The sequence below is a fragment of the Lissotriton vulgaris genome, chromosome 12, assembly GCF_964263255.1.
Source record: "Lissotriton vulgaris chromosome 12, aLisVul1.2, whole genome shotgun sequence".
In the NCBI taxonomy this organism is placed as follows: Eukaryota; Metazoa; Chordata; class Amphibia; order Caudata; family Salamandridae; genus Lissotriton; species Lissotriton vulgaris.
The window spans coordinates 8,265,331-8,280,255 of NC_141700.1; the positions used below are offsets into that span (position 1 = coordinate 8,265,331).

Consider the following 14,925-nt stretch of genomic DNA (forward strand, 5'->3'; position numbering starts at 1 on the left):
GAATATCTTGTGATGTCCCCCAGGGTTCAGTTCTTTTCTCTTCCCAGAGTGCCCCAGGGGTCTCTTTCATCTTGCATTTGCTTACTAGAGTCCCCCTGAGGTCCCTCTTAACTCGCCTTTCTTACTAGAGTCTCCCGGGCTGCCTTTCATCTTTAATATCTTGTGAAGTCCCCCTGGGGTTCAGCTCTTTTCTCTTCCCAGGGTGCCCCAGGGGTCTCTTTCATCTTGCTTCGCTTACTAGAGTCCCCCTGGGGTCCCTCTTAACTCGCCTTTCTTACTAGAGTCTCCCGGGCTGCCTTTCATCTTGAATATCTTGTGAAGTCCCCCTGGGGTTCAGCTCTTTTCTCTTCCCAGAGTGCCCCAGGGGTCCCTTTCATCTTGCTTCGCTTACTAGAGTCCCCCTGGGGTCCCTCTTAACTCGCCTTTCTTACTAGAGTCTCCCGGGCTGCCTTTCATCTTGAATATCTTGTGAAGTCCCCCTGGGGTTCAGCTCTTTTCTCTTCCCAGAGTGCCCCAGGGGTCCCTTTCATCTTGCTTCGCTTACTAGAGTCCCCTTGAGGTCCCTCTTAACTCACCTTTCTTACTAGAGTCTCCTGGGGTGCATTTCCTCCTGCATCTCTCGCGGAGTCCCCAGATTGCTCTCTCTCTCAATCCCCTTGCTAATGTGCCCCAGGGGTCCCTCTTTTATCTTGGTTCGCTTGCTAGAGTCCCCCTGGGGCCCCTCTTAACTCACCTTTCTTACTAGAGTCTCCTGGGGTGCATTTCCTCCTGCATCTCTCGCGGAGTCCCCCACTTTGCTCTCTCTCTTAATCCCCTTGCTAATGTCCCCCAGGGCACCCTCTTTTATCTTTGTTCGCTTGCTAGAGTCCCCCGGGGGTCCCTCTTAACTCACCTTTCTTGCTAGAGTCTCCCGGGCTGCCTTTCTTTTGGGATCTCTATTGAAGTACCCCTGGGGTCCCACTCTCCTCCCTTCCCAGAGTGTCCCAGGGGTTTCTTTCTTCTTGCCTGAGTCCCTCAAGGGTCATTCTCTCCTCCCTTCTTTAACTGGCTTTGTTACAGTTTTTGCATTTGTTCAACTACCTCATGGAGGAAACACAGACCATATTGTGGATCTCTGGGGATGACTCCAGATCATTCAAGCAGGTTGTAGAAGCCTCAGGCAGAGACTCTTCAAGGCCCTGGAGTTGCTGGTGTCTGCACTACCTGGAGCCTGCTGGTCATGCCCATGGCAGAGTTACACAATGAGCATTCTGGGAGTTTCCTACGAGTTACTCTTTGTTTACAGACCACTGCATGGTCGAATCAAGGACTTACCGTCAGCCAGCACCACGTCACGAAGCTTCTCAAGTCGCTCTGCAAACTGCCCCACGTCGGCCAGGAGCTGCGAGATGTCCTCTGGCTCGATGAAGGGCCCCTCTCCGCTGTCCAGGGGGCTGTGGCCCACCGGTTTGTGGCTCCTGGTGGCGCTCCAGTGGTTTGGGGAGGCGAGTGGGATGCCAGCGGCACTAGCATGGCGGCTGAGGCTGGTGGGCCGCTTGAGTGTACCGGACGAGCTGGGCGAGCTGCTGAGCTTGGTGACGGCTGGAGCAGAGAGCTCAGCCTGGCCTGGGGTCTGGGACGCCAGCGAATCCGAGCCATCTTTGCGAGGAAGTTCCTGAGGGACAGAAGAAAGGGGAATACTTTAACATTGAACTCTAGAGACAAGGAATGCAGCGTTTGTTGCATTATTTATATATATATATATATAAAACAAAATATGGGTAAATCAAGAATCTTGCCCGGTGCGGCACCACCTTGTCGCCTAGTCACCCTCCACTAAGGCAGGAGTCTTCAAACGTGTTTGCTCTGATCCTCCACCACTCAACATAGTCGCCCCCCTCCAAAACTTTATGGAAAGTTTTGGGTTAGTGGGAGGGGTAGGGTGGAGTGCAGGGGGTGGGGCTTATGAGATAATAATATATGGGGCACTCTGTCAGTAGCTCATACCCCACACAAAATGTGAGAAGCATGAAGGACCAAAGACACAAACAAGCATTTGCAATGCAATAGGTCTCGCATTAGGAAAGTTTGAGCTATTGGTCTTGTAAATGAGAATTTTTGTTTTATGTGTTGCTTTTGGAAATAGCGAAATTAATAGCTTTGTCATTTACAATGTCAATACTTTTAACTTTTGCAAATGTGACACCTATAGCATTTGTAATGCAAATTGGGTTGTATTTACGTGACTTAGATGTATTGATATTACAAATAACAATGTTTTTTTTTAATTTTAATAATTAATACTTAAATAAAAGTTATTGTAATTTATAATGGCAATAGCTTAAACTTGAGTAAATAACTTTTGTGAAGATTATGGTCAGTGTATTTTATTGTGGCAAAAATCCAAGAAAAGAAGTGAAATATTAACATCTTTTTGTGACATTTGTAATAAAGCTTGAAACATTGATAGAACATATTTGAACCAGTTGTTGTTGAATGGTTGCACACATTGATGCTGTGGTGGCGCTGAGTGATGTTGTGGTGGCGACGAGTGATACTGTGGCCTTCAGTGATGCTGTGGTTGCGCATAGTGATGTTGTGGTGCCCCTGAGTGATGCTGTGGTGGTGCTGAGTGGTGCTGTGATGATGCGATAGATAGATAGAGTGGGGCAGGTGCAGAAGGCGACATGAATACGAATATATGATAATACAACGCTAACGTTTTCCACGCATGGCATTACCACGCGACTTTTACTTCGCATGTGTCTTTACCACGCAGCATTTGAGCACGCACGATTATACACCACCATATTTACGTGACGATACTTCTAACGTAACCAGCGTCAAAACATGTCTTTCAAAATAGAGATAGGACTTCTATGTTGACGTACACGCCACATCGTTGTTTAGGCTCTTTCCTTTCTCTCCTTTGGCACTGAATAGTGTTTTTTTTTTTAAGTATTCTTCTTTTTTTTTTGTTCCGCTTTTTTTATGGGGGGAGACCCCCCCAGCCCCCCTAGCCCCCTTTTTTATTGTCCCTTTCTCCTAATGATATACACGCAGGACGAAGGAACGAAGACTGGAAGGAATGAAGCTTGCGTTGCGTGGTAAAGATGTTCATGGAATGCACCCGCGGTGAAAAGACGTGTGCGTGGCAAGTGACCCGTTGTAAACGTAACGCGTGGTAATGCATTCGTAGTAAATGATGTTTCCCCATGAATACCTGGGCCTCTACTCTCGTGGTTTGTTGGCATACTATTGGGAGAGATTGGCTTTAGAAAACAACACCAGACCGAGAATAAAACTTAATTGTCATGTCCTTTTTACTTTAATACACACGCTCCCTATAGTTATATTTAAACGACGCTTATGTACCAATGTGAACAAATTCTAATCACACGGCATTAATGGCACACGGATCTGTTCTTCCGAATCTACACGAGGCTTGTGCATTAGAGGTGAAAAAGGAACCGCACAATTTCTCAGTTTAAATATCAGCCATCCACCGCACAGAGGATAAACTCCGTCCTTTGCTTAAAGGTGCTTCTAAAAGCACTTTATTTCACGGATTACAAGAGTTGGGAAGTCCATGCCTTTGGCAGATTTTAGATCCATTTCTACTGTTTAATAATCTTTAGTCAATTACTCTCCCCACCTTTAAAGATTATGAAAATTGCCAAGCCTAGATGCTCGACCATGCTGCTTGCTTTTAGGCCTTGCCTGCAATAAACTCATTAAAAGCGTTTAACTTTTCCAAGTACACCAGCTTGCCAGAAAGCATCAGTACCGTTTTATTTAAACTATTCACAGTGGTCCTTTTTTAAATGAATATTGCAATTACATATCCATTCTGCCACGGTTTAGGTGCCAGGATTTTTATCTTTGTAGCATGTTCTCACGATAAAAGATTTTTTTAAAAGTAATCGCTGCATCAGCTTGCCATCGCCAGACCTATTGCTTTGCCAATAACATTCATCTCTTCTCGTGACACTGAATCCGAAACATGATTTACTAGAGAGCTACTCATGACCCAGACGGAGCTTCAAGGCGCTGTGTTGCCCTTTCCAAAAACCTGCACGCAGCCAAAGTCTAGATCCACAAATCGTCTCCATTCCTCTTGTCACATACTCCCACACAGCCCTGGGCATCTATTATCTCAAGTCTTCCTATTCTTGGGTATACACCTGCAATCAGCGCCCCTCCTCGCCTCTGTGTGCATGCCCTTTATTCTGTGTTGCGACTTCATGTGCAATAATGCAAACTAACTACAGGTCACAGAATAAAAGAACGGGAAAGTTTGAAGGCGTCACCTGATGCAAAGCCGCTTCGCAGCGCTGGATGTTAACTTCACCTTTATTACGGCACGAGGGTCAGTAAACAACCACTTCTAACATGTCTGCCTCGACAGTCCGCAGGGCCGAAATACCTGTCTTTACAAACTGACTCCAGCAGCTACATGTGGGTGCCACCGGTACAACAGCGTTATCAGCTGATAAGCACCTGACTGTCTTGAGTCACAAGTCTTCCCTCTGACCCACGGGTGCCTGGGGATGTTTATCAGGTCTCACCTGAGGCTACAGTCACTGCCTCCCCTGCTGATCTCTCTGAAATTCTTACTTCACCTGTGCCCCCCCCTCCTTCTTGTGTACTCCGTACTCCACACCGCAGAGCACGATGCACACAGGAAAAATAGGGTGCAACCAAGAAGCGTTGAGCCTTCAAACAGAGCACTGAGTTCTAGCACAGCCAACAGTTGCTCAAGTACTTTATAGAGTGCAGAGCCCTCAAGAGCACGTTACCCCTCCCCAAAAAAATGACAGTGACCAGATCCTCTCACTTGACCTCACCCCAAACACCTCACATCAAATGTACTGCTGCTCTGACTCTCAGCCCAGTACCATGTACCCTAAAACATGCTTACATATAGTGCTTTAAATGAGCCGGCACTCTCGGGTACGGAGTGCCCGCACTTTTATCATTTGAAATAGTCTTCTCAAATGGGGGTGAATGGGAGAGTGCCTGTAATTCTCAGTGGCAGGCAGGTGCTCCGAGATAGTGGGTACCTGCACTTGCATATTTCTATTTCAAGCACGGTTTATAGCCTTTAAACATTCGGGGGCACTGCCGCGAGACCGACCCCGCCGACCCCCTGGTCACCCTCCGTGAGCACAGAGACAATCTTCTGTTATCTCCTCATGTACTAATACAGCGCCCCGATACCGAGGCCTCCCCCCCAGTTATCAGACAATCAAAGAGCATAGTACTGCGCAGGCGGGCAACTAGAGCCAAATTTCGGGGGGGCTAATTCTTCCAACCACGGACAAAGTGGCATGGGGGTGACCACACAACAAAAGCCTCATTTACACCTAAATGGTCTTTTAAAGACCTGTTAAGTACTCGGGTGCGGCTGCAATTACGTGCTCGCCAGCCCTCTAATCTCTGTTAGCCCGGGCTGACACACACAACGGGGGTGGGGGGGCTGCGCGCCTGGTACTGCGACACCCTCACTGGTCACAGGGCACTTCGCTAAGCACCACCACCTGCCCCCCCCCCCCCGACACCCTGCCTGCCTGATCCCACTTCTAGTGTCTTAGTTTTTTTTAATGTGATTTTCTATAGCGCGAACATTACCAGAAGGTGTTAGAGCGCTTTACAAAAGAACCAGTTGCGATACATAAGGATTTAGGATTACATGCGTTACATAAACGATACAAACAGGAGAAAAAAATGCAAATGTACAAGTTGTAAAGCTACGCATGAAAGAGATACAAATAGAAACAAATTGCAAATGTACAAGTAGTAAAGTCACTCATGGAAGAGATACAAATGGATAAACTCTAAGAATCACATAGGAATGGTAGTGAGTACTTACTTACCCTGGGCGTCAGAATCAGCGGGGTTACTACCCCAGAGTGTGCCGGGTGGACGTCTCTGTCCTCTCTACCTACACCTATAAACTGTACTGTAGATGACACAGGGCAGGCTTCTGTTTGGGAACTAGGGACTTTCTTACCCGATTCGGGAGGTCTTTCAATCGCTCATGCTACCTCAGCCCCTCGCTTTGTTTTGAGTGCTCCGGCCCCTGTCCTCGTGGTCCCTCTCCCTCCTGCATCACACCCTGGGCTGGCGGCTGTTGTTTTTATCGGTCCCTCTGGCAGTGCCTCTGCTCCCAGTTCCTGGTCTCGGTCACCTGACTCCCAGGCCGGCCCCGCGCGCCCGGCACGCAGTAGGCGTACCCGGAACGGCGCGAGGCCGCGAGCATTAGACAGGGAGTTGCACAATGGGCTGAGGCAGCGGCAAACGGACCCACTTTAAGCCCGTCCTGGCTTTATAGTACAATGTGTGTGCATACTGGGACCATTGGAGTCACAGCGACGAGAAACTGCGATTCCCAAAAACAAGATAGATGCTGCCTAAAACGGAGCAACTGCCTTGCAGTGTCATAGGCTCCAGAACGCTCATTTTCCCGAAGTGTATGCGTGAGTAGCTGTATTTTGTGTGTGCAGTTTTATACAGCGTGAACTCGACCCGATTTAGATGAGAACCAGTTCCTCTGCACAGGGATACATTTAAAAACAAGCTGAGTGAGGATCGCGGGTGCAAAACAGCGCGGTGGGAGTGCACGAGACGACACGCAGTCGCTGTGAGCGTGCACATCAGCTGTAGCTGCGCAAGCTGAAAATCGCCAGAGAAGACACGCCCGACCTCCGAGTCTGCCTGCTGCCGAGACTGACCCACTGCGAGAGAGAGGGACACGAGGAAAGAGGCCGGTAGGTGGGGGGGAGGGGCCGGTAGGTGGGGGGGGAGGTGTGTGTGTGTGTCAGCGTGTGTGCGTTTCCGTGAGTGTGGCTGCGTGCGCGCGTGATTGTGAGAGGCTGCCGCTGTGAATGTGGAGCAGAAGTGCACGGCTCCGGGAGGCTGGGCATGCGCGTCCACGATGTGCAATCGGCGCACGTGCCCAGGTCTTGCTCCCTTCAGAGCCAACTCAGCAGCAATAGGTCTCGAGCGAGACCTAAAAACTGAACTAGACAAAAAACACTGCTCCCGTTAACTGAGGTCCTCGGGCTCTTGGGTCCCAGTGCAACTGCTCACTCTGCACTAATGATAGCTACAGCCCTGAATAGTAGGTTATTACCTCTGTCTTTCACCCCTCACCCACCACATTGGGCCATCACTCCATTCTTGAAACAGACTGTCCCTTTCAGTATAAATGAGCGCCCACGCCCCTCCCATGCCTTATTGTAAAGTATGACAGTCTTAATTGGGATGCAGGGGCCCCTTCACACTCAGGGTCCCCATTGCCACTTCACTTGCTTCACTAATGAGACCCACAGCCTTACAGAGCTGGAAGCCTTCCCTGCCTCTTATTAAAGTCCTCGTCCCTTCCTCCTTTCTGCCAAATCCCTGAAGCCTGATGCTACGGCGTCTCCTCTGCTTAAGGGATCCCTTCTCTTGGGCCATAGGTCTGATGCTGAAAACTGCACTGGCACAGCAAGGGAGCACTGAGCCCAAATGCAAGAAAGGAATGAGTAAAGCAGCCGTGATAGGGGTTTAGTCGGGACCGCACACCCCTGGGTCCTGGTGCCTCTGCACCTTCTGCACCAATGAGGCTAAACTCCACTGCCCATTCCACTGGACATTATTTCTAGGCCTAGACCCAAAGCAGACTGTCTGCCCCTTTGTTTTGCAAAAATGGGGAAGACACACACACTATGTAATGTTGCCTGCATGCTAACAAGGGAAATGGAATGCAACCCCTTTGTGCGAGTACCACGCCCATTATGGGGGTGCATTGGCCCCTCACACCATTCTTCCAGTGCGCCTGCTACACTAATGGTAGTGATGGCCTTTATTGAAAATAAAAAAGGCCCATGCATGCTCAAACCAATCAAACAATCCAAAATGTTACATTTAGGGGGTGATGCGAGGTACACTCTGCCTTGGCATTAACCAACAACAGGTATTATTCATTTTATTTCGCCCATCAGAATTTAAAACATTAAAGAGGGTTTGTTCTCACTCGTCCTACGTGAAAACATCATGTTCCAAATGTGTCACCTTCAGTTGCCCACAGGTGTTGCATGGAATATCCGCCTTCTCAGACAACAAAACACAAGTTCAAGTCTTGCAAAGGGATCCATCAAGTGCGCCTGCGCAGTGCAGTGTTACTCATTCTCATCAAAATTCAAACTGGTCCCCTGAACATGTGATTTTAGGTCTCGCCTAGGCAGCGCTTGCGCTGTCTATTCCAGACATGCTGTATTCAGAATATGGGCATTTAGCTCCGCCCATGTTTTTAATTGGCTCCTTTCACTGTCTTTTCCAAATGCTTTTGTTTCTTCAATCTCTTTTCTAGTCCTTTCTTAGTACTTCCTTTTCTCCCATTGTACCCTCCCATAAGGACTGCCCCTGTTACATGTGTTGTTACTCAGGATCTGTTATTTACCGTTTGTACGCACTATTTTCTTTTTGATCCACCCTGGCATGCCGCGTTGAAGCTTCAATAATGGTGGCTGCGTGACACTTATAGCACGGCTTGCCCAAATATCCTTTTTTTAATTTTTATTTTTTTAATACAGTGCGGCACGCCAAGCTTGTTGTGCATTTTTTTCGGCATGCGCTGTTTTCTGAGGGCGCCTGTTCCGTCCTCCGTCTCCCGGCACTTTCCGCTTTGCAGCTTAACCTCTCCCCCACCAACTCCCTATTTGCTGCTTGACTTTTCCTTGTTTTAGGCGGTTGCTCACCTTGTACCCTGTGACCGATGTCAGCCACATAACACGTAAATGCCTTTGGAAGGCTTAACTTCCCATGCCTGTGCTCGGAATGTCTTCCTAAATGTTAGCGACTGCATTGCAAGCCGTGGATGAAAAACCGCTGCTAGATTTGCTGTTGGGGTTCATGGTGCTAGTGGGTCTCGTCTCTTATGTGGCGCTACGCTGGATCCAGTTGTCCTATGGTCGCTAGGCATCATCGGCCTTCGTCTTCTCGTTCTTGCAGTGAGTTACCTTCACTTTACTACCCCATCTTGCCACTTCCTTGCTTCCCCGGACACCGTCCCTACTACAGCTTATTCTGCTGGGGACGTGTATTCCTCATTATATACACAGGTGAGAGTTGGTCATTCACACGTGTTTCATGTGTGTGGAGGGGGTTTAGATACGGTTAAGATATATACTTTCTCGCCCTAGACAACATATTTCGGAAAGTAAAACCAAACTTTTAGCTAGAAGTGTTCATTTTAAAAAGCATTGTGTGATATATTTCATTCTGACATAGTTTTGACTACAGTGACGTCTAAGCTAGTAGTCGTGTTTACTTCTTTCCATTTCACATCTCTGTGTTTGTACTTCCTCTAAATCAGGCCCCTCCTACCTAAAAACAAGCATTTGCAATAGGTCTCGTATTACTGAAAGTTTGAGCTCTTGGCGTTGCAAATAACAATTCAACGCCATTAGCTCAAACGCGGGACTCGAAGCCTGCGTGAAAGATCCGGGTCACAACTGTTGCAGGAGCTACCCGAAGGAAGCAGTGGGTGAGTTTCGCAGGACTGCTGCAAGGCCTAAGGAATGAAACGAGATGCAAGAAGTATCATTTTCAGCATCACAGACATCACATACATTATCCATTAATAGTTCTAGTAAAAGCCGGAGCTGCAGAGAACTCTCGGTGGTGAGTGCCCCTGCTGCTGCAGAGGTCTGTCTGTAATCTGCAGGTCGCAGGTTCAAATCTCTGCTGGAAGCCTACACCGGCTCTTGAAGGCTATGCCAGATGGTAATACTGGCCAACTCAGCCATATTCATTTTATCATCTTCAGAAGGATGAAAGGCAAACACAGTCACACATAAGCGCGCAAAATTGCCTCTGAAGCAGGTGCATCGACACACTGAGCTACCCCTGTAGTCCAGTGCCCATACAGATATTACTTCACCCGGCATTCACTCCACTGAGTGACTACCTGTGATGTGCAGGTTACACGGCTGTGTCTGCGGTGAGTACACTAACTCGCTGTGCTACTCTGCTGGGGCCAGATTCTCCCACAAGCATCCTGGATACAAGCCTCTGCAGCAGTGAGGTTAACCTACTGAGCTAACCACTGGCACTCGAATCTGTGACCTGCTGACCACACCCTCCTGTCTGCAGCAACGCCCGACTCGCAGCAGGATCATGCTTGACTTGGACCACGTGTTCCCGGGCTGCATGCCCCCCCCCCCCCCCCACCCCCCCTACTGAGTCACTTCAGCCTGTCACCAGGAGATTATTCATGCCCAGGACTTCAGCCTCAAGAATCCTTCCTGTGAGAGGGGACACAGTACCAGCAGCTTCAGGCCCTCTGATGTGAGGGGACACAGCCCCACCAGGTTCAGGCCCGCGGGTGTGAGGGGACACTGCCCCAGCAGGTTCAGGCCCTCGGATGTGAGGGGACACAGTACCAGCAGGCTTAGGCTCTCGGGTGTGAGGGGACACAGTACTAGCAGGCTTAGGCCCTCGGGTGTGAGGGGACACAGTACCAGCAGACTTAGGCCCTCGGGTGTGAGGGGACACAGTACCAGCAGGCTTAGGCCCTCGGTTGTGAGGGGACACAGTACCAGCAGCCTTAGGAACTCGGGTGTGAGGGGACACAGTACCAGCAGGCTTAGACCCTCGGGTGTGAGAGAACACAGTACCAGCAGGCTTAGGCCCGAGGGTGTGAGGGGACACAGTACCAGCAGGCTTAGGCTCTCAGGTGTGAGGGGACAAAGTACCAGCAGGCTTAGGCCCTCTGGTGTTGGTCGGACACAGTACCAGCAGGCTTAGGCCCTCGGGTGTGAGGGGACACAGTACCAGCAGGCTTGGGCCCTCGGGTGTGAGGGGACACAGTACCAGCAGGCTTAGGCCCTCGGTTGTGAGGGGACACAGTACCAGCAGGCTTAGGCCCTCGGGTGTGAGGGGACACAGTACCAGCAGGTTCAGGCCCTCCTGTGTGAGGGGAGACAGTACCAGCAGGCTTAGACCCTCGGGTGTGAGAGGACACAGTACCAGCAGGCTTAGGCTCTCGGGTGTGAGGGGACACAGTACCAGCAGGCTTAGGCCCTCGGGTGTGAGGGGACACAGTACCAGCAGGCTTAGGCCCGGGGGTGTGAGGGGACACAGTACCAGCAGGCTTAGGCCCTCGAGGGTGTGAGGGGACACATCCCCAGCAGGTTCAGGCCCTCGGATGTGAGGGGACACAGTACCAGCAGGTTCACGCCCTCGGGTGTGAGAGGACACAGCCCCAGCAGGTTCAGGCCCTCGGGTGTGAGGGGACACAGCCCCAGCAGGTTCAGGCCCTCGGATGGGAGGGGACACAGTACCAGCAGGTTCACGCCCTCGGGTGTGAGGGGACACAGCCCCAGCAGGTTCAGGCCCTCGGATGGGAGGGGACACAGTACCAGCAGGTTCAGGCCCTCGGGTGTAAGGGGACACTGCCCCAGCAGGTTCAGGCCCTCAGGTGTGAGGGGACACAGCCCCAGCAGGTTCAGGCCCTCGGATGTGAGGGGACACAGTACCAGCAGGTTCAGGCCCTCGGTGTGAGTGGACACTGCCCCAGCAGGTTCAGGCCCTCAGGTGTGAGGGGACACTGCCCCAGCAGGTTCAGGCCCTCGGGTGTGAGGGGACACAGCCCCAGCAGGTTCAGGCTCTCGGGTGTGAAGGGACAATGCCCCAGCAGGTTCAGGCCCTCTGGTGTGAGGGGACACTGCCCCAGCAGGTTCAGGCCCGCAGGTGTGAGGGGACACTGCCCCAGCAGGTTCAGGCCCGCGGGTGTGAGGGGACACTGCCCCAGCAGGTTCGGGCCCGCGGGTGTGAGGGGACACTGCCCCAGCAGGTTAAGGCCCTCGGATGTGAGGGGACACAGTACCAGCAGGCTTAGGCTCTCAGGTGTGAGGGGATACAGTACCAGCAGGCTTAGGCTCTCGGGTGTGAGGGGACACAGTACTAGCAGGCTTAGGCCCTCGGGTGTGAGGGGACACAGTACCAGCAGGCTTAGGCCCTCGGGTGTGAGGGGACACAGTACCAGCAGGCTTAGGCCCTCAGGTGTGAGGGACACAGCCCCAGCAGGTTCAGGCCCTCCTGTGTGAGGGGACACATTCCCAGCAGGCTTAGGCCCTCGCGGGTGTGAGGTGACACAGTACCAGCAGGCTTAGGCCCTCGGGTGTGAGGGGACACAGTACCAGCAGGCTTAGGCCCTCGGGTGTGAGGGGACACAGTACCAGCAGGCTTAAGCCCTCGAGGGTGTGAGGGGACACAGTACCAGCAGGCTTAGGCCCTCTGGTGTGAGGGGACACAGTACCAGCAGGCTTGGGCCCTCGGGTGTGAGGGGACATAGTACTAGCAGGCTTAGGCCCTCGGGTGTGAGGGGACACAGTACCAGCAGGCTTAGGCCCTCGGTTGTGAGGGGACACAGTACCAGCAGGCTTAGGCTCTCGGGTATGAGGGAACACAGTACCAGCAGGCTGAGGTCCTCAGGTGTGAGGGAACACAGTACCAGCAGGCTTAGGCCCTCGGATGTGAGGGGGCACATTCGCAGCAGGCTTAGGCCCTCGGGTGTGAGGGGACACATTACCAGCAGGCTTAGGCCCTCGGGTGTGAGGGGACACAGTACCAGCAGGCTTGGGCCCTTGGGTGTGAGGGGACACAGTACCAGCAGGCTTAGGCCCTCGGGTGTGAGGGGACACAGTACCAGCAGGCTTGGGCCCTTGGGTGTGAGGGGACACAGTACCAGCAGGCTTAGGCTCTCGGGTGTGAGGGGACACAGTACCAGCAGGCTAAGGTCCTCGGGCGTGAGGGGACACAGTACCAGCCGGCTTGGGCCCTCGGTTGTGAGGGGACACAGTACCAACAGGCTGAGGCCCTTCGGGTGTGAGGAGACACAGTACCAGCAGGCTCAGGTCCTCGGGTGTGAGGGGACACAGTACCAGCAGGCTTGGGCCCTCGGGTGTGAGAGGACACAGTACCAGCAGGCTTAGGCCCTCAGGTGTGAGGGACACAGCCCCAGCAGGTTCAGGTGTGAGGACACTACCTTAGGATGTTCATTATTTTTTATTATTATTATTATTATTGCATTTCTTATATAGCGCCAGAATCGACCCCCGAAGGGGTATCTCCGCGCTTGCCTTGGGAACCCGTCCTGGTTTTTCCCTGTGAGATAGCCCCTACAGGGCATCCCCAAGGTGAAAGCCAGGCATCCCGCCGCGGGGGGCCGTTGTGGAGATTAAGCAAGCTTAATGCCCAGAGTTGCATAGTGTGAACCCATGATTAGGTCAGGCACCGAAGCGAGAATTATCGAGTCCGTGGACATTTGAGCTCAACACCCTGCCGCGTCGGGAATCGAACCCTGGTCCCGGGTCTGACCTCTGCTTCAGGGTCTGCCTGCTCTAACCAGTGAGCCACACTTCTCCACTTCTTTTAGGGTTGCCAGTCGCAGCATGTTGAGGCACTCAGGTGAGGGGTGCCACCCCAGCAAGGTCAGGCGCACAGGTGAGGGGTGCCACCCCAGCAAGGTCAGGAGCTCAGGTGTGGGGTGCCACCCCAGCAACGTCAGGTGCTCAGGTGAGGGTTGCCACCCTAGCAAGGTCAGGCGCTCAGCTGAGGGATGCCACCCCAGCACGGTCAGGTGCTCAGGTGAGGGATGCCAACCCAGCAAGGTCAGGCGCTCAGGTGAGGGGTGCCAACCCAGCATGGTCAGGCATGCAGGTGAGGGATGCCAACCCAGCAAGGTCAGGTGCTCAGGTGAGGGGTGCCACCCCAGCAAGGTCAGGCGCTCAGACAATCGGTCCACCCTAGCAAGGTCAGGCGCTCAGGTGAGGGGTTCCAACCTAGCAAGGTCAGGCTGTCAAGCGAGGGGTGCCACCACACCATGGTCAGGTGCTCAGGCGAGAGGTGCCATCCAAGCACGATCAGGCACTAAGGTGAGGGGTGCCACCCTAGCAAGGTCAGGCGCTCAGGTGAGGGGTGCCACCCCAACATGGTCAGGAGCTCAGGTGAAGGGTGCCACCCTAGCAAGGTAATGCACTCAGGCGAGGGGTGCCACCCTAGCAAGGTCAGGCGCTCAGGCGAGGGGTGCCACCCTAGCAAGGTCAGGTGCTCAGGTGAGGGGTGCCACCCTAGCAAGGTCAGGTGCTCAGGTGAGGGGTGCCACCCTAGCAAGGTCAGTTGCACAGGTGAGGGGTGCCACCCTAGCAAGGTCAGGCGCTCATGTGAGGGTTGCCACCCTAGCAAGGTCAGGCGCTCAGGCGAGGGGTGCCACCCCAGCAAGGTCAGGCACTCAGGCGAGAGGTGCCACCCTAGCAAGGTCAGGCGCTCATGTGAGGGTTGCCACCCTAGCAAGGTCAGGTGCTCAGGCGAGGGGTGCCACCCCAGCAAGGTCAGGCACTCAGGCGAGAGGTGTCGCCCCGGAAAAGTCAGGTGCGAGGAATCGGTCTCTGGGAGGATCAGGTCCTCATTTGTGAGGGAGTGTCAGCTGCAGTAGGTTGAGGCACTTGGTTGTATTGGGGCGGGAGCAGGAGTATCAGGTTAAACCCCTCCCTCCCACCAGCGGCCCTCTCTGGTCTGTTGTTTGTCTCCAAGTTAAACGTTGATATTTCAGATAAACAGGAGCTGAGTCGGGACCGCCCTGGCCCGGAAAACCACAGACACTTGTTGGCACGAACTCAGGATAACAAGCTGCTCAGAGCTGTCACATGACTGGAAAGTGCCCGCCCTGGCATCAGCGGGCATTGCCCAAGTGTTCCCGAGCTGCCAACCACACAGTGGTTTCACAAGCTCTCGGCATAGGCCGGGGGGACAGGCTCTGGCGGGATGGGGGTACTGCTGTGGGTAAGAAATGTAAATGTATGTAAATGTATAGGCATTTATATAGCGCACTACTTACCCGGAGGGTCCCAAGGCGCTTCGACCGCTGCGAAACCCTTCCTGGCTTCCCTGAGAGAT

General features: G+C 52.7%; 1 protein-coding gene across 6 annotated transcripts in view; it reads right to left on the bottom strand.

Annotated features, from left to right (window-relative positions):
* The window catches only part of ARHGAP45 (Rho GTPase activating protein 45), a 136,636-nt gene that overhangs the window by 107,043 nt on the left and 14,668 nt on the right, over positions 1–14,925 (bottom strand). For all 6 annotated transcript variants that reach the window (XM_086946706.1, XM_086946709.1, XM_086946710.1 and 3 more), the window contains exon 2: positions 1,315–1,654. In XM_086946706.1, coding sequence (XP_086802832.1) covers positions 1,315–1,654 — 340 coding nt within the window. The remainder of the gene's footprint in view (positions 1–1,314; positions 1,655–14,925) is intronic.